The sequence below is a fragment of the Gouania willdenowi genome, chromosome 9 (genome assembly GCF_900634775.1).
Source record: "Gouania willdenowi chromosome 9, fGouWil2.1, whole genome shotgun sequence".
Lineage (NCBI taxonomy): Eukaryota > Metazoa > Chordata > Actinopteri > Blenniiformes > Gobiesocidae > Gouania > Gouania willdenowi.
In genome coordinates this window covers 4,737,495-4,764,630 of record NC_041052.1, presented here as the reverse complement: position 1 = coordinate 4,764,630, position 27,136 = coordinate 4,737,495, and the positions used below count along the sequence as shown (strand labels likewise).

Here is a 27,136-nt window from a genome sequence, read left to right as displayed (position 1 = left end):
TTCCTTGAGCGGATTTGATTGGCTGACAAGGCCTGTTACGTCACAGGCAACCCGACCATTCAGGAAAAAAACACAAATTCTATTAAAAAAAAAGACACATAATTGTGAGAAGAAGTGTTTCACTATGGACACTAACGATACTAGTTAAGCTAAACTTATTTTGTCACTGGTACTACTAGTTAGTGTTATATGCTAATGAGGGGGCGGGGACTCTGGGAACAACCAATCATGGAGCTGGATTTAGTTTCAATCCCGACTACTTTCATTTTCATTAGATCTACTACTAGTGCAGGGTCGCCTGAAATGTCTAATAATAATATTAAAATAAAATAAAAAATAAATACTCATTAAAATTATATCAAATGTATTTTTTTCTATTATTATTTGTCTATTTTGCACAATTAAAAAACAATACACAACATCACACATATAGATATACAGTGCAGGAAGAGGAAGAAAGCTCATAAAGCTTAAATAATGATTATTATTTTTCAAATTCAAACACCACACGCAATCTCTATCAATTGTATTGAGTATAAAAATATCTGACCTGGCATATAGTGTCACTTTGTGCACTAATTCTGGCTACTCTGTATTTGTAACATATTATAACAAACATGATCAAAAAATGAACTTTAGAGAAAAAAAAGTATCCGATATCGCCAGAAAAACTTTGCTAGTACTAGTGCACAAGTAGAAACAAACATTTTGTTTTACTAGTAAAGGTTTTTGGTGCAGGAGTAGTCCTTACGAGTAAAGCAGAATCGTCTACTAGTAGACAATTTTGTATTAACTTAGTAGAAATTCAAAGTTCTACTGTAGGTTTAGGGCTAAAGTTAAGTTTTTGACTACAGAATGAAATTGACTTATTTCAGAGTAATTTTAGTGGCTGTGACAAAAGAAACTCAAATACAAAATGATCAGAAAAACACACAAAGCCTTTGTTCTTTCCTGTGTTAATGCTCAGAATGGTCATTATTCTAAGAGCGGACATGAATGTTGATAATATGGACCTAAAATCAGACTAATCACATTTTTGTGGATCAATATGTTCAGGACAGCAGCTATCCATGTCCCTTTTCTTTTTTGTCATATTGCATTTCATTGTAAATGTAACTGTCTTATCTTTTAAGTTACGTGTCAAACTCAAAGCCCGGGGGCCGAATCTGGCCCTTGAGCATCCAATACAACTCACAGAAGACAGTAAAAATGATAGATAAAACGTGAATTATTGTGTAAATTACCAAATAATCATGTTATAGATATCTCAAATTCACAAATTCAATGGAAATCCACAATATTTTTAGGGGCTCGAAGTTTTTCCATGATGACACTTTTGATCACAAATTATGAAAAAAAATAAAAATGAAATGTTACAATTTCTCACAAATAATTCCACAAATATTGGTTACAAAATCAAAGCTGTTTTAAACAATTAGACCCTGCAGGGACTGATATTAAAAACTAAAACACAATAATGTTAACATTTCTTATTTTGCCCCCACTTCAGATCAAACTGGTCCGTATTTGGCCCCTGAACTAAAAAAGGTTAGACACGCCCCTGTTTTAAGCCGCTTTTCCACACTGTTTCTATGCTAAAATGTGCGCATGCGCACAGCCACTTTTCCGCCTAGGTATGTAAACTTCCTTATTGGCAGCGAAGCAGCAAAGTGCTTTTGACTCCAGCGACGTGTCGCTAGTGTTGGACGGACGACGTCTCTTGGTTCTTCTCGGTTCATCTGAGAACATCAGAAATGTCGAAGCCTCCTCCTAAACCTGCCAAACCAGGTAAGTGTGCACTGGTTTAGCACTTTAAACCGAGTTTAGCACAGTTTTAGTCAGTGAGCGTAGCAGAGCGCGCTAGCAGCTTCTGTCTGTAACACGTGACCAGCCGCTGTTAACCGTCAGTAATCTCTGCTGTAGTCACTGTATGTGTCTGTTAGTGTCTGTGTTAGGACTTAGGTGTTTGTGAGGGAATCGCCCTCGCGCTGCAGTGACTTCCTTATTCCCATCATCATCATCATCATCAGGAGCTCTGCACTGACTTCCGGTCAAGCAGTGTTGATCAGTGTGTGTATAAATATAATATGTATGAGGAGTGACTTCCTCTATGCACTCTGGTCACTCTCACATCAGGAAATATGTGTTTCCTAATCACTGCTTTTGTTAGATTTCATATTAAATATGTCAGTGAAGAATATCTTCTTCATGATGCAGGTGAATCAGGAAAAAAAAGGTTTTTCTTGGTTTAACTTTGAACAAAACTACAAAGTTACAATTTAATTTTATCCAAAGTGACGTCCAACACGAGCTGTACAGTATAGGGCTGAGGTTCCCAAACTGTTTTGGATCGAGACCCTATTTTTACAGTATATCACAAGTTTCTAGTGACCCCAAAAACTTTATTTTTCTAAAATCAGTTTTTAATCACCTTTGTTATACTGTGCATCAAATTCATAGCATTTTCTTTTCTTTATACTGAATTTTATTTAAACTGTATTTATATTTGAGAAAGAATACAGTTGTTAAACATTGTGTGTTTTAATTTTAAAAAAAGCACTTTTTTAAAATATTAAATGTATTTATGTTTAGTAATTAAATTGAGCAATTACTAGACATTTCAGGCGACCGGGCCACATTTATATTCCAGTAAAAACACTGAGTTCGGGTTCAGGGACTTGCTCAACATCCCACAGTGATGGCCCATGTTGGATTCAAACCAATGACCCTCCGATTACAAACCTGCTTCCTTAAGCGTTACACCACCACTGCCATTTACATTGTGCACAAAAAGTGCTGTGATTCTTACAGCAGACATGGGCAACTGGTAATAAACATGAACAATGACAAAAATACACACAACAACAACAACAAAACAATAACCAAAATATACACAATTACTTCAAAAACATGCAAAAATACATAAAAGACCCCCAAAAAACTAACATAAAAACATAGAAAGGTTGAACAAAACGACTACAAAAATATCAGAAAAATATACAAACCAATAAAAACATGCAAAATGACTCCAGAAAACATACAAAATTAAGGAAAAATCCACAAAACAAATTTCAATATAAAGGAAAATACCTGAAAAATATACAAAACAACAACAAATTTGCAATAGCCCGTTGTTCTTTTCTGTATTAACGCTCAGGTTAGTCTTTTTATTTATTTTTTTGAAATGCTGATATGAAAGTTGATAATGTGCCCCTCGAATCAGACAGTCATATTTTTGTCCAAAACTTATCCATCTTTGGCTTACAGCATTACAATTGATATTTAAAAGCATCCAAAAAGCATTTTGTTTTGTTGCTATTAAAGTGTAGTTTGTGATACTTATGTATTGATTACTTTGGATCGATAGACATTTTTTGGGGGGGGGTCACACCAAATGTGTCAAACCCTGCAAGGGCCAAATCCTTTAGAGAATCCATACGGTCCTGCAGGAGAAAGTGAAAACATTAATCAAATAATGAAGTTGTAGATTTCTCAGTCCTTTCAAATTCCATGAAACTCCACAGTATTTGAAGAGGTTTCCTATTTTCTTGTGTTTTAATCCCACAACTGCAGACATTTCTAATTGTAATCTAATAGCAGTCGAAAGAACGCTCAGGTCTTCTGAAATCCTGCAATTTCTTACAAACAATTCCACAAAATTGTAAAATTATAACATTTTAAAGATAATAGCCAGCCTTACTTAGTGTGTATATCAGTTATACGTGGAAGGTCAAACGAGGGCATAAAAATGCAGAAATTACTCTTTCTTATCTAAAATAGCAATAAATCTACATCGTGTTTGGCCCCTGAGTGAAAAGTCCATGACGTGGATATGTGAAGGCTGTCCAGATAAAATGTTAAAGAGTTACATTTGTACAAATAACAAAAATATATCGGGCTGATATATGGACTTTTTTCAAGATCAGCTATTGGCTGATTTTTTTAATATATTTTTATTTTTTAGATTTATTTAGCACTTTAGAGTAGCCATTAAAGGAAAAAAGAAAGAAAGTTTAAAAAAAACATCCATTCGGATGTATGAATATACAACAAAAAAAGAAGTAATAATAGTAATAGCATGTGCATGGGAGAAGAAGCCAATAGGCTTACAAATAAAAAGCCGATATAATAGGATAAGGATATAATATAACAATGCCTGATCAAATATCCTTATCCTATTATATCTTTAATAGGATAAGGATATAATATAACAATGCCTGATCAAATATCCTTATCCTATTATATCCTTAATAGGATAAGGATATAATATAACGATGCCTGATCAAATATCCTTATCCTATTATATCCTTAATAGGATAAGGATATTTGATCAGGCACTCTTGTGGGCAGCTGCAGCCACCGCTTGACTGACGGAAGGACCCCGCATTTATGTCAATTGTCTTTCATAAACAATGTGCTTTAAAAAAAAGAGTAAATCGGCCTCAAATATTGGCTTCCAAAACTGGCTTTAAATATCGGCCGTCGGCTGAATTTTTTTTTTTAAATCGTTATCTGCATCGGCCTTTGAAAATCCCATATCGACAGGGTTCAATGGGATTACCTCTTCTCAACCCTGTCTAAGTTTGGAATTGGCTCAAAATTCATCTCCCTAGTTAAATTATTGTATGCTCAGCCTCAGGCTTCCGTAAAAACGAATAATATCAATTCAAACTACTTTCCACTTGGTCGCTCTACAAGGCAGGGGTGTCCCCTTTCACCACTGCTATTTGCACTTGCCATTGAACCCCTCGCTATCTCTCTACGTACAGAGAAAGATTATAAAGGTATTGAGAGAGCAGGATCGGAGCACAAAGTAGCCTTATACGCAGACGATTTACTCTTGTTCATCTCTAACCCTGCGAAATCGATGCCTGGTATATTGTCAATTTTGGAAAACTTTGGCACAATATCCGGATACAAGATCAACTTCTCAAAGAGTACACTGTTCCCAATTAACTCAAAAGCCAAACAGAACATACATACTCTCAACTCCCTGCCATTTAAAATATCAGACCGATTTAAATATCTAGGGATAAATATTACTGAAAATCATCCTGACCTATTTAAACATAATTTTTTGAAGCTGTATGACCATACAATATGTAACTTTGACAAGTGGGCTAATCTTCCAATCTCCCTTGCGGGTCGAATTAATATTGTGAGAATGACTATTTTACCAAGATATTTATTTCTCTTTCAGTGTATCCCTATTTTTATTAACAAATCATTTTTTGACAAATTAGATGCAGCCATATCTAAATTTATCTGGAATAAGAAACCTCCAAGAATTAAAAAAACATTTCTACAGAGACCTAAAACATTTGGGGGTATGGGATTGCCGTGCTTTCGCCTCTATTACTGGTCTGGTAACATTCGCTCTATGTCTTTTTGGTTCCACACAGAGGGGGCTGAATGGGCTAAGATGGAAAATCTAAATGACTCCCCTTCCTCTTTAGCAGCAGTACTTTTTTCTACTCTGCCAACGCCAAAAATAAAGATGAAAAACCCAATTATTTCACACTCTATAAAAATTTGGTCCCAAATCCGGAAGCACTTTGGCTGGCAGAAATGTTCGCCACTAATGCCAATAATAAATAATCATTCATTCCCCCCCTCACTTTCCGATAAATCGTTTCACAAATGGTATTTACAGGGTCTTCGGACAATCAATGACTTATATATCGACAACATTTTTGCCTCATTCCAGCAAATAAAAGAGAAATTTAATATCCCCAACACAGACCACTTTAGGTATTTACAAATCCGAAATTTTATTAAAAAGACATTTCCATCCTTCCCAAACAAACCTTTGGTTTCTCCAATGGACTCACTGTTATTGCCTGAACCACAGACTAAAAAGGCGATCTCTAAGATTCACGATAATTTAACACAAATGGACTGCACAACAACACTAGACCACCTAAGAGAGGCTTGGATGGAGGATCTGGGAGTGGAAATCACAGAGAATCAATGGAAAAGAGCACAAGAATTTGTCCACTCTTCTTCTGTATGTGCCAGACATGGACTGATACAGTTCAAAATTCTACACAGACTACACTTATCTAAGCTACGACTGTCAAAGATGTTCCCTACAGTCGATCCTCTGTGTGACAGATGTGGACAGGCCCCAGCTTCCTTGGCACATATGTTCTGGAACTGCCCGAGACTTTGTAACTACTGGGTTAATGTTTTTAAAACTTTATCTAGCGTTCTTAATATTCGACTCGAGCCAGACCCAGTGTTGGCTGTATTTGGGGTTAAAGCTACAACAACAATTTTATCAAAGAACCAATACAATGTGATACGCTATGTGACGCTGTTAGCCCGAAGGATGATATTACTAAATTGGAAGCAGAAAAACCCACCAGCACATCCAGCGCTACTTAGGGAGGTGATGAATCTGTTACAATTAGAAAAGATCAAATTCTCAGTCAGAGGTAACATATCAAAATTTCAGGAGATATGGCAACCCTTTATCGACTATTTTGAAAAATCCAAATTGTAAATGACAGTGATTCAAATTTTTTATTGTATTTTCTTCTATTATTTTTATTTTTTTTTTTTTTTTTTTTTTTTTTTTTCATTGGGGGGAGGGGGGTATACTTTGTACTTTTTATTGTTAAAAAAGAGAACAAAAAAGAAACATGCATATTTGTGTAAGAAATGTTGATGTGATGTAAATTTCAATAAACAGATGTTTGAAAAAAGAAAATCCCATATCGGTCGAACTCTACTTTTAATTTAACTTAAGGCCAGTTTTGTTTTAGTAACTTTCTCTTTTTAAAAAGTCACTCTCTGTTTTATCTCACACAGAGGGAACATCCTAGTTCATAATGTTTTAGAACTTGTAGCTAAAACTGCTTTGAATTTTTAAGGAAGATTAGATTTATTTATGAGGGCTACACGACTCTTTGTGTTTTATAAAAAAAAGTTAGTTATTGTCCACGGCAGTGTTCAGTAGAGCTAATTAGCCGTGTAAGGATACACACAACTAGGGCTGCACGATTTTGACAAAAATACCTAATTACAATTTTTCTGACAGATTGATGATTTTTGAAAATAGTTTATACATTTAAATGCATTAGCGTTTTTTTTTTTCCAAATTCCATTTTATTTATTTATTTTTTTCACACCAATTTTTAGGGATGTAACGATTAATCGTAAGGCAGTTACAAATCGATTCATAGGTATCACGGTTCACATCGATACTGTGAAAATTGAATCGCAGTACTTTTGTTAAACAGCAGAGGGCGCTATATATTTATCCTTGACCAAATGCTGAGGCAGCGGGAGGAATCTGCTACTACTTTCTTTCTGGCCGCCTTCTACTCTTAAACATGTTCATAAATGATTCCTTACCCCTTTCGCACCGAAAGAATATCTGTAATATTAGGTGAATATCTGTAAAAGTCACGTTTTTCTATTAGCTCTGTCTGCTAGTGCATAGCATCTCTTCTTCACTGCTAGAATAGCTGCATGCCAACCGACCACTGGGTTACCAGCGCCTTCTGCTGGTCCAAACAAATATCTGACGTAAATACAGTGAAATGACTTTTTTGTAAGTCCAATTGTTAAGGCACAAAATACATTTTCGGTTGCACTTTTAAAAAGAAAAATAACTATTATGCAGTTTTGCATTGTTTACTATAGAACCAGGTTTTTTTTTTTTTTTTTAAGTCAAATTGTTAAGGCAGGTTAAATTGCATTGTTTTGAATAGTTTATCAAGGGTTTCTTTTGACAATGAAAAATAAAAGGAAAATAGTACAGTATTTTAATAAAGGAATATTTTTCAATCATCATTTGTCTACAGTCCCATTTTGTAAAATAAATCGTGAGAGAATCGTATCGACCCAGTATCGGGAGTTGAGTGAATTGTGACATCCCTATTAATTTTTTAAAAAAACATTAATTAGTTTTTTCAGAAAATATTAGTTTTTAACTCATGTGAGATAACAAAATAAATACTAATACATTAAAAAAAACCCATAATTAAACAAATGTATGTAAAAAAAAAAAGAAAGATACAGTTAGAAGGTAGATATAAGTTGTAGTGACATGGATTATTCTGCCTGCTCCTTTTTAATTATTCATGCCATATAAAGATGTATGAGAGCAGCATTAATGTCATCCAATTCCTCCTCTGGGATCAATGGTTTACTGAATCTGATCAGGTTTATTGATTAAGTTTTCAACTTAACTTAAATTAACCTAATTTAAATGACATTTTAATTTAATGATTAAACAAAAACAAATGGATGCAAGTATGGATCAGTTATTTCACCGCTAGAGGACAGAATATTTTAAAGTATCAGAAGTTATCATTAATCTACGATGTTTCAGACTCTACAATCCCTGACATCGTTGGTCTCGTCCACAACAGCAGAACAACTTTATCCACAGATCATCTGTAGCTTTGATGAGATGTGGATCAAACACTCTCAGCAGGTGAAGCTGATTAAAGCTGATCATGTTTTCATGGAGCGCTGCAGCGCTACATGAGAAACAGCTTTACAGACACATTAAAGTTAAGCAGGCACTGGTCGGCTCTGATTTAGGAGTCAGTGATGATTTGCGTAGTTTTTTGGCAGTTTAAACGGTGTTTTGGGTGGTTTAGACGGTGTTTGAAGCGGCCAGGATGGGAGGGAGGGAGGGAGGGCGGTGCACCTAATGAGTGATCTCGAAACAATTCCCCATTAAAAAAAAATTTTCCTCACGGTGACGCCGTTTCAACCCGATTCTGTCCATTTCTGCGTTCAACGGTAGATTTCATTTTCATTTGGTCGTTTCCGTGATTCCGTTAACATAGATTTAATAGGACCGTAGTGTAGTTGTTGTTGGTGACGTGTTGACGGTTCGGGCTTAATTTTGATCGTTATACCACGGGCTCGGTTTCGGACTTTGTGCTATAAATCAGGTGATGTGTTTAGATTACCATGAGAAAGACGCACAAATAAATGCTGACTCGCCTCTAAATGCGTGTACACAGATGTGAATAGTGTCTGGTTGAAACAGGTTCTGGCTTAAAGAGACACCCACCGGCTTCATTCGGGTCAGACGGGTTCGTGCCGGGTCGAGTGTTCTTTTTTTGGCCCGCTGTTCTTTGTTCAGCCAAAACAAGCAGTACTAAAACAGTCAAAGCACCCTCTATTTTTTAAGCAGAGTATCCAAGCACATACTGTGCTGTATTGATATTAATCTCCCTTATTTGCATGGATTTTTACATCTTTACATCCCTAGGGCTAATACAAAGTTAATGGCCAATACATCAAGAACATAATGTCTGAAACAGGGAGTGTAATGAAAATCATTCATAAAAGTGTTTTTAGCTCACGCAGATTGCGCACACTCATGTGTTGCGACAGAAACAGTGAAAAGTACGTCAGTGTCACCCAAACAGTGGGAAATGATACGTGGAGGGGGGGGACATTGGCTGTTAACACAGACGGCTACGGGGGCGCAGCCGCTGTTACCCTGACATAGTTGGCGTCTATTTGTAATCATGACTGTGATATAACATGATTCACTGCCCTCATTAGGTGTCTGTGCTACATTGGGTATGTATTGTGAATTCCTTTGCAGACTGACTGAATATTACTGGTCTTTTTTAACAGACTTTATTTTACTGCTTTGAGCAGTGCACTCAGATTAAACAAGATCAGACATGTAGAGGATTTTTCCCTCATGTTTCAGCTCCGAAAATTCCTGCCTAAGGAACAAAGCACCATAGGAATTTCATTCCTTTCACAGCAATCAGCCCAACAAACATTAAAGCAATGGATTGTAAAGATGGTTACACATGGGAAATACGGCTTAAATTATACAATTTAATTAAATATGCTCTACTCGTTCTGTTGTACTAACGTTACATGTGCCTGGCAAGAGAAAAAGTTATCAAAATAATTGTGATTATCTGCATTGTTAGGTCAAAATTTTCGTTGCATTTTGGCTCTCTAAAGGGACTAAGGATTACTTTGACTGGTTGAACTTAGGAGTGTCACTATTGATTAAAAAAAACCCAACAAATTATTTCCATTTTTACAGTTTTTTTTGCTGTTAAGCTCAAATGATTGGCACCAAAACAAGCTCACAAGATCAGACATTTATTATAATAATTATTATTCTTATTTAGCGAGTGGAAGCGGTAAAATTTACATATTTGGGCTTCCTCATTTCTCCCATAATATTAAAGATAAAGGCAATAAAATCAATCAAGAGAAAGTTTAACAACCAGTTTGTTTTAGTTCAGTGAAAGTTAAAAAAAAAAAATGTAGCTTCGCTTGTTGCCAATATATAAGAAAAGCATGTTTTGCATACTTCTCTGACATTACAAAATGTTGTATAGTATTTACGTTTTAAAGATTTATAAAAAATATGCACAGTAATATAATTGATTTCATTAGCTTTATAGATACAGTGGGGCAAAAAAAGTATTTAGTCAGCCACCAATTGTGCAAGTTCTCCCACTTAAAAAAAATCATCATAGTATACTTCAACTATGAGAGACAAAATGAGAAAAAAAATACCGAAAATCACATTGTAGGATTTTTAATGATATTATTTGCAAATTATGGTGGAAAATAAGTATTTGGTCAATAACAAAAGTTCATCTCAATACTTTGTAATGTACCCTTTGTTGGCAATGACAGAGGTCAAATGTTTTCTGTAAGTCTTCACAAGGTTTTCACACACTGTTACTGGTATTTTAGCCCATTCCTCCATGCAGATCTCCTCTAGCACAGTGATGTTTTGGGGCTGTCGCTGGGCAACATGGACTCTCAACTCCCTCCAAAGATTTTCTATGGGGTTAAGATCTGGAGACTGGCTAGGCCACTCCAGGACCTTGAAATGCTTCTTACGAAGCCACTCCTCCTGTTGCCCGGGCGGTGTGTTTGGGATCATTGTCATGCTGAAAGACCCAGCCATGTTTCATCTTCAATGCCCTTGCTGATGGAAGGAGGTTTTCACTCAAAATCTCACAATATATGGCCCCATTCATTCTTTCCTTTTCACGGATCAGTCGTCCTGGTCCCTTTGCAGAGAAACAGCCCCAAAGCATGATGTTACCACCCCCATGCTTTACAGTAGGTGTGGTGTTCTTTCTCCTCCAAACACAAGTTGAGTTTTTACCAAAAAGTTCTATTTTGGTTTCATCTGACCATATGACATTCACCCAATCCTCTTCTGGATCATCCACATGCTCTCTAGCAAACTTCAGATGAGCCCTGACATGTACTGGCTTAAGCAGGGGCACACGTCTGCTTAAAACACTGCAGGATTTGTGTCCCTGGCGGCGTAGTGTGTTACTGATGGTAGCCTTTGGTCCCAGCTCTCTGCAGGTCATTCACTAGGTCCCCCTTTGTGGTTCTGGGATTTTTGCTCACCGTTCTTGTGATAATTTTGACCCCACAGGGTGAGATCTTGCGTGGTCTTGTTATTAATCGCATAATTAGAAGAATCATTTTAACACATTTATTATCCAATACTATGCCTAGTGTTAAAAAAAGGGGAGGAAAATCTCAATCTCACCAACATTAGTTCACTGTCCATAAGTTTTACGGTACTTGATTGGTTTTTAACATAATTAAATATTATTTTTTCCTACAATCTCCCATGTGTGTCTGAGGGTTTAAAATGAATGGAGTCAGGACATGATCTAATGTGTCTGAGCGCTGCATGACCCAGCTTGCTGAGCCAATGAACAGAGCTGGACTTGTGCAGCAGCTATATATCCCCACCCCCCACCCCCCCCTGTCATTCTGACACTCAAGTCTTGTGTTAACTAAACACAAGCTCCAAGCAACGATGGAGGAGCGGGGATGTCACAACCGCGCCATTATTCAGGCCAGTGTTTTTCAACCTCGGCCCACGGTTTAATTTTGTGTGGCCCCCAAAGTAAACGAACAACTGATTAAAAGAAACAAACACAAAAGTAACAGAGAAATGTACATAATGGCAACAAAAATACACTACTTGACTAAAAAAAACATAAAATTACAGAAAAATGCGTAAAGAATATCAAACATTCACATAAATAACACAAAAGAAATTTAAATTGTGAACAGAAATGCACAAAATTAGCCAAAAGTTTCACAAAGCGACTAAAGACGCAAAAATAACCGTAATGTATGAATTGACAACAAAAATACACAAAATGATTTAAAGAAGCATACACGAACAAGTAAAAAAAACACAGACAACAAAAATAACACAAATATATTTAATGTGAACAGAAATGCACAAAATGAACCGAAAGTGGCTCAAGATGACTAGAAATACACAAAATAACAGAGTAACAAGTTATTTTTAAAACAAAACACAACACAATCTTTAACAACTGTATTGTATACTTTAACTTTCTCAAATCTAAATCAAATAAAACACAGTATAAAAATATCTCAGCTACTCATGATCAAAAAATAATTGCAGAAAAAATAAGTTTTTTTGGGGTTGCCAGAAATTTGTGATATTGAAATGGGGTCACGATCCAAAAAATGGTTGGAAACCACTGATTTAGGCACAAAATGCTACAACAACTAGGCTTCTTTAATCCACCAGGTTATGCAGGAAAGTGTGTTTTTAAACATTCTGTTTTGAGGCATGCAAAAACGTGCTAAGCTAACTAGTAATGTTAATGCTAAACAGAGCTGTGGTTCCACCCATGAGAGTTGGTGATCTGTAGGCCTCAGTGTTCGCTACGCTGTTAGCTAAAGGCAACACAACAACCACCCTGGTAGCATTCCACAAGCACAGCTAAAGGCAGCAGGTCATAACTACTACTACATGACGTTCTCCCACACTCGTCAGTGTTTATTAATCACATCATTAATGTGAGACACGTGAGTTATTCACACTATTAAACCCACGCCTATGGATTACATGAGTGAAACAGAATGTGATGCATGTGTATGAACTCATGTTAGATTAAGAACATGCACATTTTTATTTAACTCTGTTCTACATGCTTCTGATCTAATAATAATAGCCATGTGTGTCTTGTTTCTGTTTTTCAGGGCAAGTCAAGGTGTTCAGAGCGATGTTCACCTTTGACCCCAGAACAGTAAGTGCTTTTGTTTGCTGTGGGACAAAGTTTGACTGACTAAACGTTACCCAATTATCATGGCCAGAGTGAAAAATGATTGATAAGTTTTAAAGGGGACATATCATGCTAAATCCACTTTTTTAGCCCTTAAATGCATTTTGTTGTATATTTAGAGTGTTTAGAAGTACAGAAAAGTTCAAATTAGTCTCTTCAGGTGCTCCGTTGATCTTTATATTCTGTTTTGGTCATATTTTTCAATCTGTTTCGATTTTTCGATTCTCTATTACGTTTTTTGAACAATAACGTCACAGTATTTGCAGCGGAACTGCCAAATTAGGACATAGACTCCAGGTCCAACACTTCGAGCAATCCGCCATTTTTTTTTCTAGCTTTTATTTTGTAGTACAAGCTCAAGGATGCCGAAGTTACGAGAGGATAAGTCAAAATGTTGGGTTGTTGGATGTAGTAACCCACATGCTTCATTACACCGTCTCTCAGCATCAGAACCTTTTCAAAGTGCCTGGTTGAGTTTTATTTTTCACGGAAATGTACCCACATCTGTGGGTAAGGTCATTTTTGTGTGCGCGAAGCACTTCAAGGATGACTGCTTCAGCAACCTCCACCAGTATAAAGAAGGATTTGCCGAGAGACTTCGTCTGATTGAGGGGTCAATTCCTTCTTTCTTTGGAGACGACGAACAGAGCACTTCGGTAAGCTGTAAATAACGCTAAAAAGTGTGATGATATGACGTCCCTGCCATTGTTTTGTTAGCATTAGCAGTTGCACCGTCTTCAAATGTTAGCGCTGTGTGCTCGTTTTAGATCCTTGATGATATGGCCCACGTGATTTAATTTAAGTCTAAAGTTTTCATTAGTCATTTCATTTTGCCGTTTGTGTCTCCGAAAAGACTGTATTAAAATGCATTTTGTGACATTAGCTTGGCGCTAGCGTTAGCTCGGTGCTTGTGTTAGCTCACTTGTTAGGGTTCTGCAGGTTCATCATCTTCATTTTCATCTCGCTCCACCGGGTCCGACTCTGGCTCGAACATGTAAAGCTGGATGGACAAGTCTTCTGTTGTTGACATTTTGTAAATAACGTGTGAATAAACATTTTCTGCGCCGCAAAACAAGCGTATCTCTTCTATCAAACTACAAAAATGGCCGAACGGGGTGGAGTTGAACCAAGTGTCATCACCTCTGCAACCTGGAGAAGGGGCGGGGTCTGAAGTGTCTCATTTGCATTTAAAGAGACCGCACCAAAACGAGTTGTTCTTAGAAGCACATCAGAAAAGGGTAGAAAAGGGGCCTGTGGAGCTATAATAATGAGGAATTCAGACCCAAGCATTGCAGTTCCGCTTTATATAGACCACAACTGTATGATTTATATCTAAAAAGGAAGGATTTAAAAGCATGATATGTCTCCAACGCGAGGATGCTCACAAATAATGTTTCCAATGTGTGAACTTTATTTAGATCTCCTTACATATTTCAACTGTCAGTCTTCCTCAGAGGTGTCTGCTGATTGCTTTGATGAGTCTTGACGAGTTCTTTCTGGGCATGGCCAACTTAACAGTTCTGTCAGGTTACCCACGCCCCTCGTCCCAATTATTGTTGCGTAAGGACACATCAAAGTGATCAGCAGATGTCTCTGAGGAAGACTGACAGTTGACAGTTGAAACACGTCAGGAGATCAGAGTAAATTTCTTAAAAAAAAGTTGTCTGAATACATGAAAGCTTAACATATATTTTAAAAAATAGAAAAATTAACTTACTTGGAAATATAAAGTTTCATATTGCATTTTGGAGCTTTTACATCTTTTATTCGAGCAAATTATCTTTGATTTGTTGATCTATGAGGCCTACTCTGTGTCATTATCTGATAAGAAAAATGAGTATCATTCATAATTTCCCGTTATTTCACATAGAAAGTTTCCAAATTCCTTTGTTATTGCAACACTTATTTACTTGTATTTTTTTTTTTTTAATATGATTCTTTTGCAAGGATGCTAATATTTATGTTTGGATGATACAGTAAGCTATTTAAAATATTCTCCTATTGTCTAGTTAATTCCAATAAATACTTCCCATGAAAGGTTTAGATTTTTCAATAATCTTGATATTCTTAAGTTCCTTTAAAAATTACCCAGAATTTTTTTTTGGCTATTTGCAACCCTGCTCACAAATAAGTAACTTATCAATAATATCAGATAATTATAGTCTGCAGAATTGGATCGTTTCACTCTGTAAAGGTGATTCAGAATCAAACAGTCAACGTGATTTTGATCAAATTCTCTATTTAGAAAAAAAAAAGCTAAAACAGATTGTATATAAATGTCTCTGAATTATTAAACTCTATCAGCCATCATGATTTTTTTTTTAATCAATGATGATAAAAGGGGAAAATAATGAATAAAATGACATATATAGCATTTTTCTCAGTCATTTACTACTTTGAGATGAATCCAGTGTCGCCTGTGTTTTTCAGCCTGACGAGCTTTATTTTGAAGAAGGAGACATCTTGTACATTTCTGACACGGTAAGAGAAATCCCACAGATCCTTGTTTTTTCTTTTCCTCCTCTTCCTCTACTTTTATGAATCTTTATTTTCTTCGTCCGTCTGTGGTCACATTTCATTCTCCCACTCCTTTCAACTTTTGCATTTCATTAGCTCACCTGCAGCTTTAGCTTATTTGCATTAGGTCAAAAATGTGTGTGTTTGTGTGTGTGTGTGTGTGTGTGTGCGTGTGCGTGTGTGTGCGCGTGTGCGTGTGTGTGGGGTTTGCAGAGTGACAGTAACTGGTGGAAGGGGACATGCAGAGGAAGGACAGGACTAATTCCCAGTAACTATGGTGAGTCTTATGTTTATGATTAGGGCTTCAAAATAAAAGTTGTAAACTTTCCATGGGAATAAATGTGGAATTTAAAATGTTGAAATATAGTTGGGAGGAAATATTTTAGCATCGTCTGGACTCTTTTGTTTAGATTCAATTTTCAAAATAAGGCGTCAGGCAGATGACATTTTACTCCACATTGATGTTTTTTGGGAGTTTTGTGTGTAGGCATGCAACTAACAACTATTTTGATAGTTGATCAGTCATCGATTATTGAAACAATTAATTGAGAAATCGATAATTTCTGGTATTTCTCACAGTAACGCTAAAAATTACAACAAAAAAAAAGAATAAATAAATAAAACAATTCCCAACTTAAAGTGTAAACAGGTTCCTTGGTTCCTTACAAACACAAAAGAAACTGAATACATCAACACTAGAATGTGCTTCAGTAATAGAATTTACACATTAAAAAAAGCTACAATAGTTGTCGACTCAAATCCTCTTTCAATGCTATTCCTAGAAAAAGTTAAAATTTTTGTAACTTTAACTAAGATCAAAACAATGTTTTGAAGAAAAACTAATACCAGTAAATGCGATTCTTTCTCAGTGACTGAACGAGCCGAGTCGATCGACAACCCAATGCACGAAGCGGCCAAACGAGGTATTTAAACATCGGGCTGTGTTTGTTGTGTGTGCACGTGTCCAATGCTCGTGCACGTGCTGTGAGCTTTGTCTCTGTGTTTGAACAGGGAATCTGAGCTGGCTGAGGGAGTGTCTGGAGAGCAAGGTTGGAATAAACGGGCTGGATAAGGCGGGAAACACTGCCCTCTACTGGGGATGTCACGGAGGTCATAAAGGTAACATTAAGTCTGTAGTCGACAGATTATCAAATTAAAACAGGCTGCTTCTAATAGTAGTTTATAATTGTTTTAAATACTCTGCTTTTCTTTTGTGTGTGTTTGTATAACAGAGGTGGTGGAACTGTTGCTTTGCCAGCCAAGTGTGGAGCTCAACCAGCGGGTGAGATGTTTCATACATGAATGCAGAGATGGACAACTTTATTTCTTATTATAAACATTCATGTCAACATTTAGAATAATGATCAATCTGCGTGTTAATACAGGAAACAACTAAAAGTTTTTTCTGTATTTCTGTTGTTTTGTGTGTTTTTGTTATAATTTTGCATTTTTTGTTTAATTTGGTCATTTGTATATTTTTTTGTAATTTTGTATGTTTTTGGTGACATTTGAATTTTTTTTAAAATTCATTTTGTATGTTTTATTGAATTCATTTTTTGCAGTCATTTTGTGTTTCATTTATTCATTTTGTGGGATTTTTTGGAGTCATTTTGTATTTTTTGAATTCATTTTGGATGTTTTAATTTGCGTTTTAATTTCATTTTGCATGTTTTTTGTAGTCATTTTGTATGTTTTTGGAGTAATTTTATATTTTATTTATAAGTTTTTGGAGTAATTTTTTTTGCTTTTCGGTTATCATTTTGTATATTTGGTTATTTTTGTGTTTTTTGTAGTCGATTTCTTTGTTTATTTTTGTCAATTTGGATGTTTATGTGGGGGCCACACAAAATTAGGCCAAGGACCACATATGGCCCCTGGGCCGCCAGTTGCTCATTCCTGCATTAATGCATGTCTGGTATTTTGAAGTTGCTAAACTTGTGATCTCTCAAACTTTATACGTTTTCAAAATAATCCCCTAATAGAAGTTCCCCACATAAAAATTTGGAAACAGTCTTTTGGCGAAACTTATTAAAGACTTTAGTCTTTCAGTTTAGCCGTAGCAGACCAACAGTGGTGACATATTTTCAGATTTAGGTCATTTTTTTGCTAGATGGTAAAAATGTAACTATTTTTTGCTACATATGCATTTCCAAGCAAATCAGGAGAAGTAGGAGTCACATGTGCAGTGGCTCTTGTCATGTGTCAGCATGTGATGAGTCTCTAAATAAAGCAAAAAGGACCATTTTTAATTCAGGAAATTACAGAAACCACTTCTCAGCGTACAGATGACATGCTGCAAATAAGTTGAGTTTTTATTGACGCTCTCATAATGATTGACATTTTACCCAGAATCTAAAATAATGTATGTAAAGCTGATGAGTGTTTAACTGGTTTGTTGATGTTTATTTCAGAATAAACTTGGGGACACTGCGCTTCATGCTGCTGCCTGGAAGGGATATTCAGACATAGTAGAAATGTTGCTTAACAAAAGTGAGTAGTGATCACAGAATGTAGACTTTTGTCCTTTTCATTAACAATCACGCTGTGCAAGAAAAAGGCAGAGAGGTCATTTCTTCTACAAATGCCCCAAACAAGATGACGACCCACAATATTATTTAGTTTTGATATTTAGTGTATTCTTGTTGTGATTCTGCTGTCTTTTTTTAATTTATTTTCTGTTGGTGTGTTTTTCTATTCATTTTCTGTAATTTTATTGTTTTATGTATTTTTTTCATTTTGAAAAAATATTTTGTTTCTTTGGAGTCATTTTGTGTGTTGTTTTGTGCGTCTGTCATTTGGTTCACGTGTTTTTGTTATAATTTGTTTGTTCTGGTTATGTCATTTTGTGTATTTTTTGTAATTTTTCAGATTTTCTGATGTGAATTTTTGCTTTCGAGTCATTTTCTGTATATTTGTTGTTTTGTGTTTTTTTTCTGTCATTTTGGGGGTTTTTTAAAGGGTTTTTTGGAGTTTTGTTGTGTGTCTTTGTTGTAGTGTATTTTTGAAATCTTTTTTTGCATTTTTTTCTTAGTTTTTGTATTTTTGTTGACATTTTGTGTTTTATGAATCGTTTTGTGTATTTTTGGAGTTTTTGTGTATTTTTCTTAATACTTTCTGTTCTTTTGTTGAAATTTTGTGCATTTTTCTGTTTTTGGATTTATTTTGTGTATAGTGTTGGGTTTCATATTCCTTCCAACTTCTTGAATTACAAAATTTTGAGGGATTTGGCTCGGGGCTACAATAAATTAGACTGAGATCTAAGGCTGGGCGATATATCTAGTTTTTAATAAATGATGATGGCCTTCTGAGGGACAGTCCTCAGAAGGCCATCATTACAGCACGTATGTGTGTGTACGTGTGTTAGTAGTGGTAACAGTTATATTTTAATACTTAGGATAAAAGTATCTGACAAATTCACAATTGTCAGTAATAATAAATAAATAATTGATAGGTAATTGTTATAATTGAAAAAAACTGTGCAGCATGATGGTCAGCTGAAGTTTTTTTTTTTTTTTAAATTTACACAAATGCACATAATTTGTTTTATAAATTATGACATTGTTCTCTACACCTCTGTTAATAAAGGTCCCTGTGTGACATTTGGCATGTGGCTTTAATTGACTTACCTGAAATATTGTAAAATAATGGTTTAGTGGTTGATTAAATTAATGGTTTTTAAGATTTACTATGGGGTTTGCCTCTTAAAAAAAAATAAAAATAACAGGTACACTATGCTATAGTAGTTAGGAGAAACCCCCATTACATCACAGAAAAAACAACTATATATATTGAGTAATGCCATTGTGGTTTGATTGTATGCATCAAAGCATCATCTCAAGGCAAGGGCAAAATATTGAGATATATATTGTATATCGTGATATAGCTGGAAAATATTGAGATATTAGAAAAACGCCATATCGCCCTGCGCTACTGAGAGCCACATGTGGCTGCTGGGCCAACAGTTACATATGTCTGGTTCAGGCCCGGTAGAGAGTGATGTAGGTCCCGGTCCTTGTCCAGCACAGACAGTTCTTAACTCTCAGTAACCAAGTCTTCTCTGGGACGTCTTTGACTCCTTAGCAGCAGTATGATAATAATTATCTTTTATTTCTTCTTCTTGCTTTGGTCAATTTGTGAGTTTTAAAAATGTGAGTTAACTGTTTTTCAGATGCAAGGACGGACATCAGGAACAATGAGAAAAAACTGGCTCTGGACATGGCCACCAACGCACAGGCTGCTTCTCTCCTCAAACGCAAGCTGGGAAATAGTGAGTAGAAAACCCCTAGAGGGCGCCTGTACTCATTTACACAATCCAAGTAGAACAACATTAAATAAACAGTCAATCTCAAAGCAGCACTTATGAGTCACATCTGTTCAGTGGATCAAAACATGCGCCTCATGCAGCCATCGGCCCTAAAGGAAAGGCACAAAATGACAAACATCCAAAAGTTCTAGCAAAATACACAAAAGGACATCAAAAATATCCATAAGTACAATAAAATATACAAAGGAACAACAAAATTTAAAAAAGATTCAAATCACAACTAAATTAACACACAGGAGAATGGCTCCAAAAACAAACAAAATAGCAGAAACATATTCAAAATGACTACAAAAAATTACAAAATGAAAATAACAAATATATTCAAAATGGTTTTAATGACTCTATATATATATATATATATATATATAAAATTACACAAAACTACTCAAAACACATAAAACCAACAGCAAAAATAAAACAAAGTATTTGTGTATATCACATGTTTTATATTTGTATGAAACATCTGTAAGTATAATTGAAATTGTATCACTTTGAAATAAGCCCATAATAAAATGTTTATGGGAAAAATAAATAACTGAAATATATACAAAATGACAACAAAAATACACAAAACACACAACGGAAATGCACAAAATGACAAAATACAATAAAATAACTGAAAGATATTCCAAATCTCAACAAAAATCTCACAAAATGATTCCAAAAAACATACAAAATATCAGAAAAATACACTCACTAATTAGATTACTTTAAAATAAAATAGAATGTTTATCTGTCTGTGTCACTGAGCAGTTGTTTCTTATTCTTCAGATATTTCTCGCACACTCAGCAATGCTGAAGAGTTTGGATGACGAGGACTCGGACTGAGCTTGCTGATGCTGTTCTAATGCTCACCATTGGGTTTTGGTGCAGCTGTTTAAAAAAAAAAGGAACAGTTTATTTCAAGTGTAAAATCACTGATCTTTGCTTCCCCAACGTTAGTGTCAGTTAGTGTTTGTCTGTGGTTCTGTTTGTAATATTTGATCTGGATCTGGGGTGTGTGTTAGTGCACAGTGTATGTTGTTGTGGAAAGAGGAGAAAAAAAACCACATTCCAAACATAAAGATTGTTTAACCTGTTAAAAGTAGAATTGAAGTGCCGGTGCAGATTATATTTATAAGCTGAACCTTAAACCTGACCAAAAAAAGGACCTGGAAAGTCACGTTATGGGAGCTTTTGCTGCCACTGGACAACAATAATGCACTCATTGTTTTCCATTGTATGTAAATGAGAGGTGATTCCATTAAAACTAAAGGTGTCATTCACTCGTGTGCATAAATAATCTAAAAAGTGTGAATGCATCAGGATTTTGTCCTGTGCAATAGTCCTGTCCTGCTGTTTTTCCACTGCTGTACGGCCTGCTATTATTATTATTTAGTGCTGCAAAAATGTTTTTGTTTCTTTAGTTGATTTTATGGATTTTTTTTTTTTCCTCCCTATGTTTTTTTTTTTTTTTTTTGCCAAAAAGTGCCTTAAACATGTCTGACCAACTGTTACTCTTTGGTTGTGTTTAGTTTGTATTTCCTTTGACTATGAATTCCTTTTGATTACTGTGCTTTTTAAATTTAATCAGCTCTGACCTCCATTTGCAATAAACACTCTTAACTTAAACTGTCACTAACTATGAGTGAATTAACCTTAAAACTGCTTTTGTTTGTTTGAACCCATTAAAGAAATTATGGGTAATTCCTCTAATGTCCAAGTAGAAATATGCAAAGTAAACCAATCTCTGCTTAGCATGTAGAACAATGCCATTCGAATGCATTTAAATCAAAAAAGGAAAGCATTTTTATACATTGAAGAATTTTTTTAATACATATTCAGCATGTTGTTATTCTAAGAAAACAGAAAGGGACAAAAATCCACAAATGTCTCTATAAAAGTCAAATGTTTCAATGATTTTCTTTCCTCTTGATAAATTGACACAAACGCGATCAGTGATATAATACTTTGAACTATATTTGGGTTTAAAATTTAATAAAATTCAAACTATGAAAGCTGGAGTTCAACAACAACAGAAGTGCTGATTGAACTTTATTTAATTTTTAATTTATTTTTTGGGTGTCAGTTCTTTTTTAATTGAGTTGATTGTTTGTGAGGGAGCATAAACCAATGTTCAGATTAAATGTTTTTCAACCTTCACCAGTAATTGTGTTATAAAGCCAGCCATTGACCTAAGATGAGATTAAATTCTATGTATAAATGATGTAGAGCACCCGACGATATCCAAGCATTGAGTGACGGATATCAGTTCCTGCAGGATCTTTAATTTTTTTTTTGAGGACATTTTGTGAAATATTGTGAGAGAAAATGCAGGATTTTGGGAAAATGTAGTTATTTCAAAGAATTGTGATTTTAAAAAACTTCCACCATGGGATAAAAATATGAAAACTTAGCCCTGTAATTATAGTTGCTTTCTATTGAATTTGTGTATTTGGAGGCTGAGATATCTACATCTGAATAAGTTTTTACTTTCTTCTGCGGCCTGAATTGGATGCTCTAAATGGCCAGATTTGGCCCCCGGGCCTTAAGTTTGACGTGTGATGTAGCAGAAGATAAATATTATATTTGATAAGTCTTCCAGGAAGACAAAGGATCAGCATTCATATATTTTTGAAAAACCCTTGTCATAAGTTAGTTACAACCAAAATGCTTTCGAAGCTCATAGAAGCACATATATGCGTCAACTCTCAACTACAAAATGTAACAAACGCATCAGGATAAAATGAAGCCTAAATTTGTTTAACTTTATTCAGGGGGCTAATATATGGAAGTAAATCTGTGCCATCAGGATTTGAATACGTATTTTTAAATCTCAATTATTTTTATGCATCAAAATCAGACTTTGAATTTCAAAACCAGCATTTATTTTTATTTTTTTCCCCTGACAATTTCTAAAAATTCAATATTTAAAAAAAAAAATCAACATAAAATAATTCAGTATCAAAAAATTCGACCGCAGACAATATCCGGGCAAGGAAAAGCAATCGAGCCCCACCTAAATTATTCAACGCCCAGCCAATCAAGTCACGCTCCATTGGTCATGTGACATCGACGCGGGAAAGGAAAGTTAAGATGTCGGCCGGTAACGACGGAGTTTCGGTAAGATTCTTTACTTCATTTTGGTTTGTAAGAATTTGAAATATCTGATTATGAACTATATATATATATATATATATATATATACACACACACTGAATTGTTTATTTTTTTCAAAATTTTTTAAGTTTCCAAAACTTAATTATAGTAATAATTGAAAACATTTGTGGCCTCTATAAAAGTTCTTTATAGACTTAACACATAAAGACGAACATTTTCCATGGCTCAAACGTTTTAGAGGCAAAAACGCAACACATTCATTAGCTTTTTCTGACAATGTTTCTACTGCTAGCTTAGCTTAGCTTGTTTTCCACCGAGAGAAAAACGTCAAAAATTGTCTATAAACGCGATGAACAGTAACCAAACAATCCTTTATTTAAATACGTTTCACTCTAACTTTGTAACCATAGCTTTTTAACAGACTTCACTTTACTATGAAATTAAATTAACTTATTCATTTATAGACTTTGAACATTATTTGTGACTTTTTAACTAACTTATCACGCTTGTGAAATTATTGTCTTTGACTCAAAGTCATGACAAATTAAAAAATGTGGAACAAATAATTTTGCTTTACACACATTACACAAAGGCTTTGTTTTCAAAGTCTAAACCACGTGTTCAATCCTGTCCGCAGGAGAAAATATAAATGACAGTGAAAACAAGTCTTGTGTAAAACAGCTTATTCAGTTGTAGATATCTTGGTACCCCCAAATATACAAATTCAATGCAAATGCAATATTTCCCATGATTATATCACGTTAGTCATTTTTAATCTCAAATGGTTGTAAGTAGTCTCACTTTTTCCAAAACCTTACAATTTTCCTCTAATTACTCGCCAAAATTTCACCAAATTAAATAAAACATCGAGGAAATTTTAGACCTGCATGGAGATCTGTCACTTATTGCTTGGGTATTGTCAGTGCCTTACATGTTGGTACATGTGTAACGGAGTAAATAAGTTATTAAATTACTGTAAAGTTTGGGACGCAAATATTATTATTTATGTTGTTTTATTTTGAAAAGCCCAGCGGAGGTTAATGCTGCGCATTGCTTGAGTTGGCGCAGTCTGTGTGATGTCTGCTGGTGGTAAGTTGGTCTCCTGTTCACCAGTCACATTCCTGTTAAAACATGTGTTTTATAGTCTATAGAGAATCATGAAACAATGACGGTTAATAACACAGTGTTTATGGCGAAGTTAATATGCAGTTTGAGTTGCTGTGTTTCCTTAATATGTAATAGTGAGCTTGGAAACTGAGCTATTAGCCTATTCAATGCTAACGGAAGCTAACCGCTAATTAGCTGAGATGCAGGCATTGATGTGCACACTGTAGCCTTATTTGCTAATGTCTGACTCTATTTTTAGTTAATGCTGGAGTGAACTGGTGACCAACTGAGAAGATTTTTATTTGTGTTCCATGTTTCAGGTATGTTTTGTTGAAGTCTGTTGATTTTGTGTGTATTATACATTGTAAATTGATTATTTGGAGAACAAAATGTTCATTTTGTTTTATTTCTATCCATTTAAATCGTATATAATGGCAGATTGATAATTCATGTTTAGTTATGAACATATTTTCTTTTGTTTAAAAAGTATCACTATACGATCACGCATTGCTTGAGTTGGCGCAGTCTGTGTGATGTCTGCTGGTGTTAATGCTGGAGTGAACTGGTGACCAACTGAGAAGATTTTTATTTGTGTTCCATGTTTCAGAATAAACAGTGCCATATGTTTCATCTATCCTGTCTCCTGGGAGTGATTTAAAAGAGCGACAAGCAGAGCAAAGTAGAAAGGGTCACATTGGTGCCGTGACCTGTCGACTCTTCGAGACTGTGGTTTCTCAGCGATCCGGGACTGCTTTGCCGCTGCTGTTTGTTCCGGTGTGGGAGCTGGTGGATGTGCTGTTGGACTGGTGTTACTTAGAAAGGTGAATCTGTGTGCTTCATTGCTCGAAACCAGCTGCATATTTGCTGGGAGGAGGCCTGATTTTACTGTCTTACTGATTCTTTTTATTTTACTGGCCGCATCATTTTTTTGCATATTGAGCTCTATTTTCACGAGTGGCATTGTGTAATTTTCACTGACAGTCCAAAATGGACTTCTCTCCTATGGGATCAGTGGCTTCGCGTGGGTTTGGTAGGGGGAGAGGGTTCCTACAGACACCGGTGGAATTACAATTTGATAGTCCCAGTCACAGAGGTGAAAGAGCAGAGGTTAGTGAAGCTGTAGCCTCTCCTTTGAGCCATTCTGTGAACATTTCACAGGACACCAGCCCACTCGCCACTGACCCCTCACCCATTACTGCAGACATTGCCAGTCAATTGAGTGCTGTCATACAACAAGTGGGTCAGCAGGTAGCACAGAACATTATCACCCACCTTAGTCCATCTGCTAGTACCCCTGGAGCAATTCCTGCTTCTTCAACAGCCATTAATGACAGGTCAGTTTTACATGCTTTTGATGCCTCACATTCCCAGTATGTTCCCCACAGAAAAATAAAAGATCCACCCTGCTTCAGGGGAGACAACAATGACACTATCTCGATTCGTGAGTGGGAAGACCTCATGAGGAACTTTACTAAAAAAGGGAACTTGAGACCAGAAGAACATGTGGAGGAAATTATCGTTCATCTTCGAGGCAAAGCTAGAGACGTCGTAAGGTTTGGAATCAGAAACAGTGAGACTGACATCTCCTACAATCCTGAAGCTATATATGGCCTCCTACGAAAGCACTTTGACTCTGCTCCATGCTCCCCTCTTCCATTGGCTGATTTCTACACCACTCTGCCCGAGAAAGGTGAGGATGCATTTGACTATTGGCTGAGGCTCCATCGTGCAGTGGATATTGCTACAGAGCGCCTGAAAGAGCAGGGTAAAACAATGGACTGCCCAGGTACTGAGGTAACGCGCATGTTCATTAGAAACTGTCCCTCTTCTGAGCTTGTTGTGACGTTTCGCTCAAAGACAATAGACAAGTGGACTGCTTGTGAGGTTCAGGACATTTTAAGCGAGTACCATTCTGGAAGGTCGTCAGTAGAAAACAGAGCCCCTGAAAAGAAAGTGTCAGTGAACATATGTCATGTTGCTACCCCGTCGCCTACTGTGACGTCTGGAGTAGCTGTCCCACAACCAACACAAAGCAATGACACTGCTACCCTGGAGCGTCTAATTGGCATGTTGGAGAAAGTCCTACTCCAGAGACCCACAGCCCTGGGTCCAAACAGACAGCATGGCCCACGAATCCCCAAGATAAGTGGCCTAAACGAGATGCCTTGTACGGTATGCAATAATGCGGCTCATTCTGCTTTCACTCACTGTCGTGACCAAAGGCTATGTTTTCAGTGCCATTCACCTAATCATTCGCAACGCACCTGCCCTAACCGCTCAAGGTCTGGTTCTCACCAACAACCGGAAAACTAGTAGATCCACTCTTTGGGGAGGGGAGTGTGGATCCTAAAAGTGGACCTCCAAGCCATGACACTGATGATCTAGAATCTTTGTATGAGTCACTCAGTTCTTTTGCCCCTGGACAGACTGTTATATTCCAATTAACACACAAGATCAAAAAAATTGACAGTTTGTTTTATACTGATGTTCTTGCTGTTGATGATGTTAAGCTAAAAGCAATGATAGACAGTGGCTCTATGTCGTGCTCCTTGAGTGAGGCTGCTGCCAAGCGTATTCTGGAACACAGTCCCAACATTAGAACAAGTCCTGCTAATGGCATTGTTGTGGTCGGTGCTGGTGGTCACCAAGTTGCACCTACAGCAATCTATGATTTGGAGGTGATTATTTATGGTTTCAAGCTGCTCGTTCCCACGCTTATCATCCCAGGGCAGGAAGAGGATATGATTGTTGGCAGCAATGCAATTAAGAAACTGTTGCACCTCTTGAAAAGCTCTGATAGCTACTGGAAATGTCTGGCTGCGCCAGTTGATGTTGCTGACGATGACACTTTTCGGTTCCTCTCCATGCTTTCGAATACTGAGAAATGGAAGAGTGGATCAATGCCTGAAAAAATTGGCACAGTCAAGCTAAAACAGAGTGTGACGCTTGAACCTCAATGTGAACACCTGGTATGGGGGAAACTTCCTGCTTCTGC

At 36.1% G+C, this 27,136-nt stretch overlaps 1 protein-coding gene across 1 annotated transcript; it reads left to right on the top strand.

Moving 5' to 3' along the window:
* The first annotated feature begins 1,621 nt into the window (after positions 1 to 1,621).
* On the top strand, positions 1,622 to 21,200 carry ostf1 (osteoclast stimulating factor 1). The gene is made up of 10 exons (XM_028458280.1): positions 1,622 to 1,788; positions 13,012 to 13,058; positions 15,525 to 15,575; positions 15,825 to 15,888; positions 16,481 to 16,534; positions 16,623 to 16,730; positions 16,844 to 16,893; positions 18,023 to 18,101; positions 19,780 to 19,878; positions 20,707 to 21,200. Exons 1-10 carry the CDS (start codon positions 1,755 to 1,757, stop codon positions 20,745 to 20,747), a joined length of 627 nt encoding a protein of 208 aa, XP_028314081.1. The 5' UTR covers positions 1,622 to 1,754; the 3' UTR covers positions 20,748 to 21,200.
* The last annotated feature ends 5,936 nt before the right edge of the window (positions 21,201 to 27,136 follow it).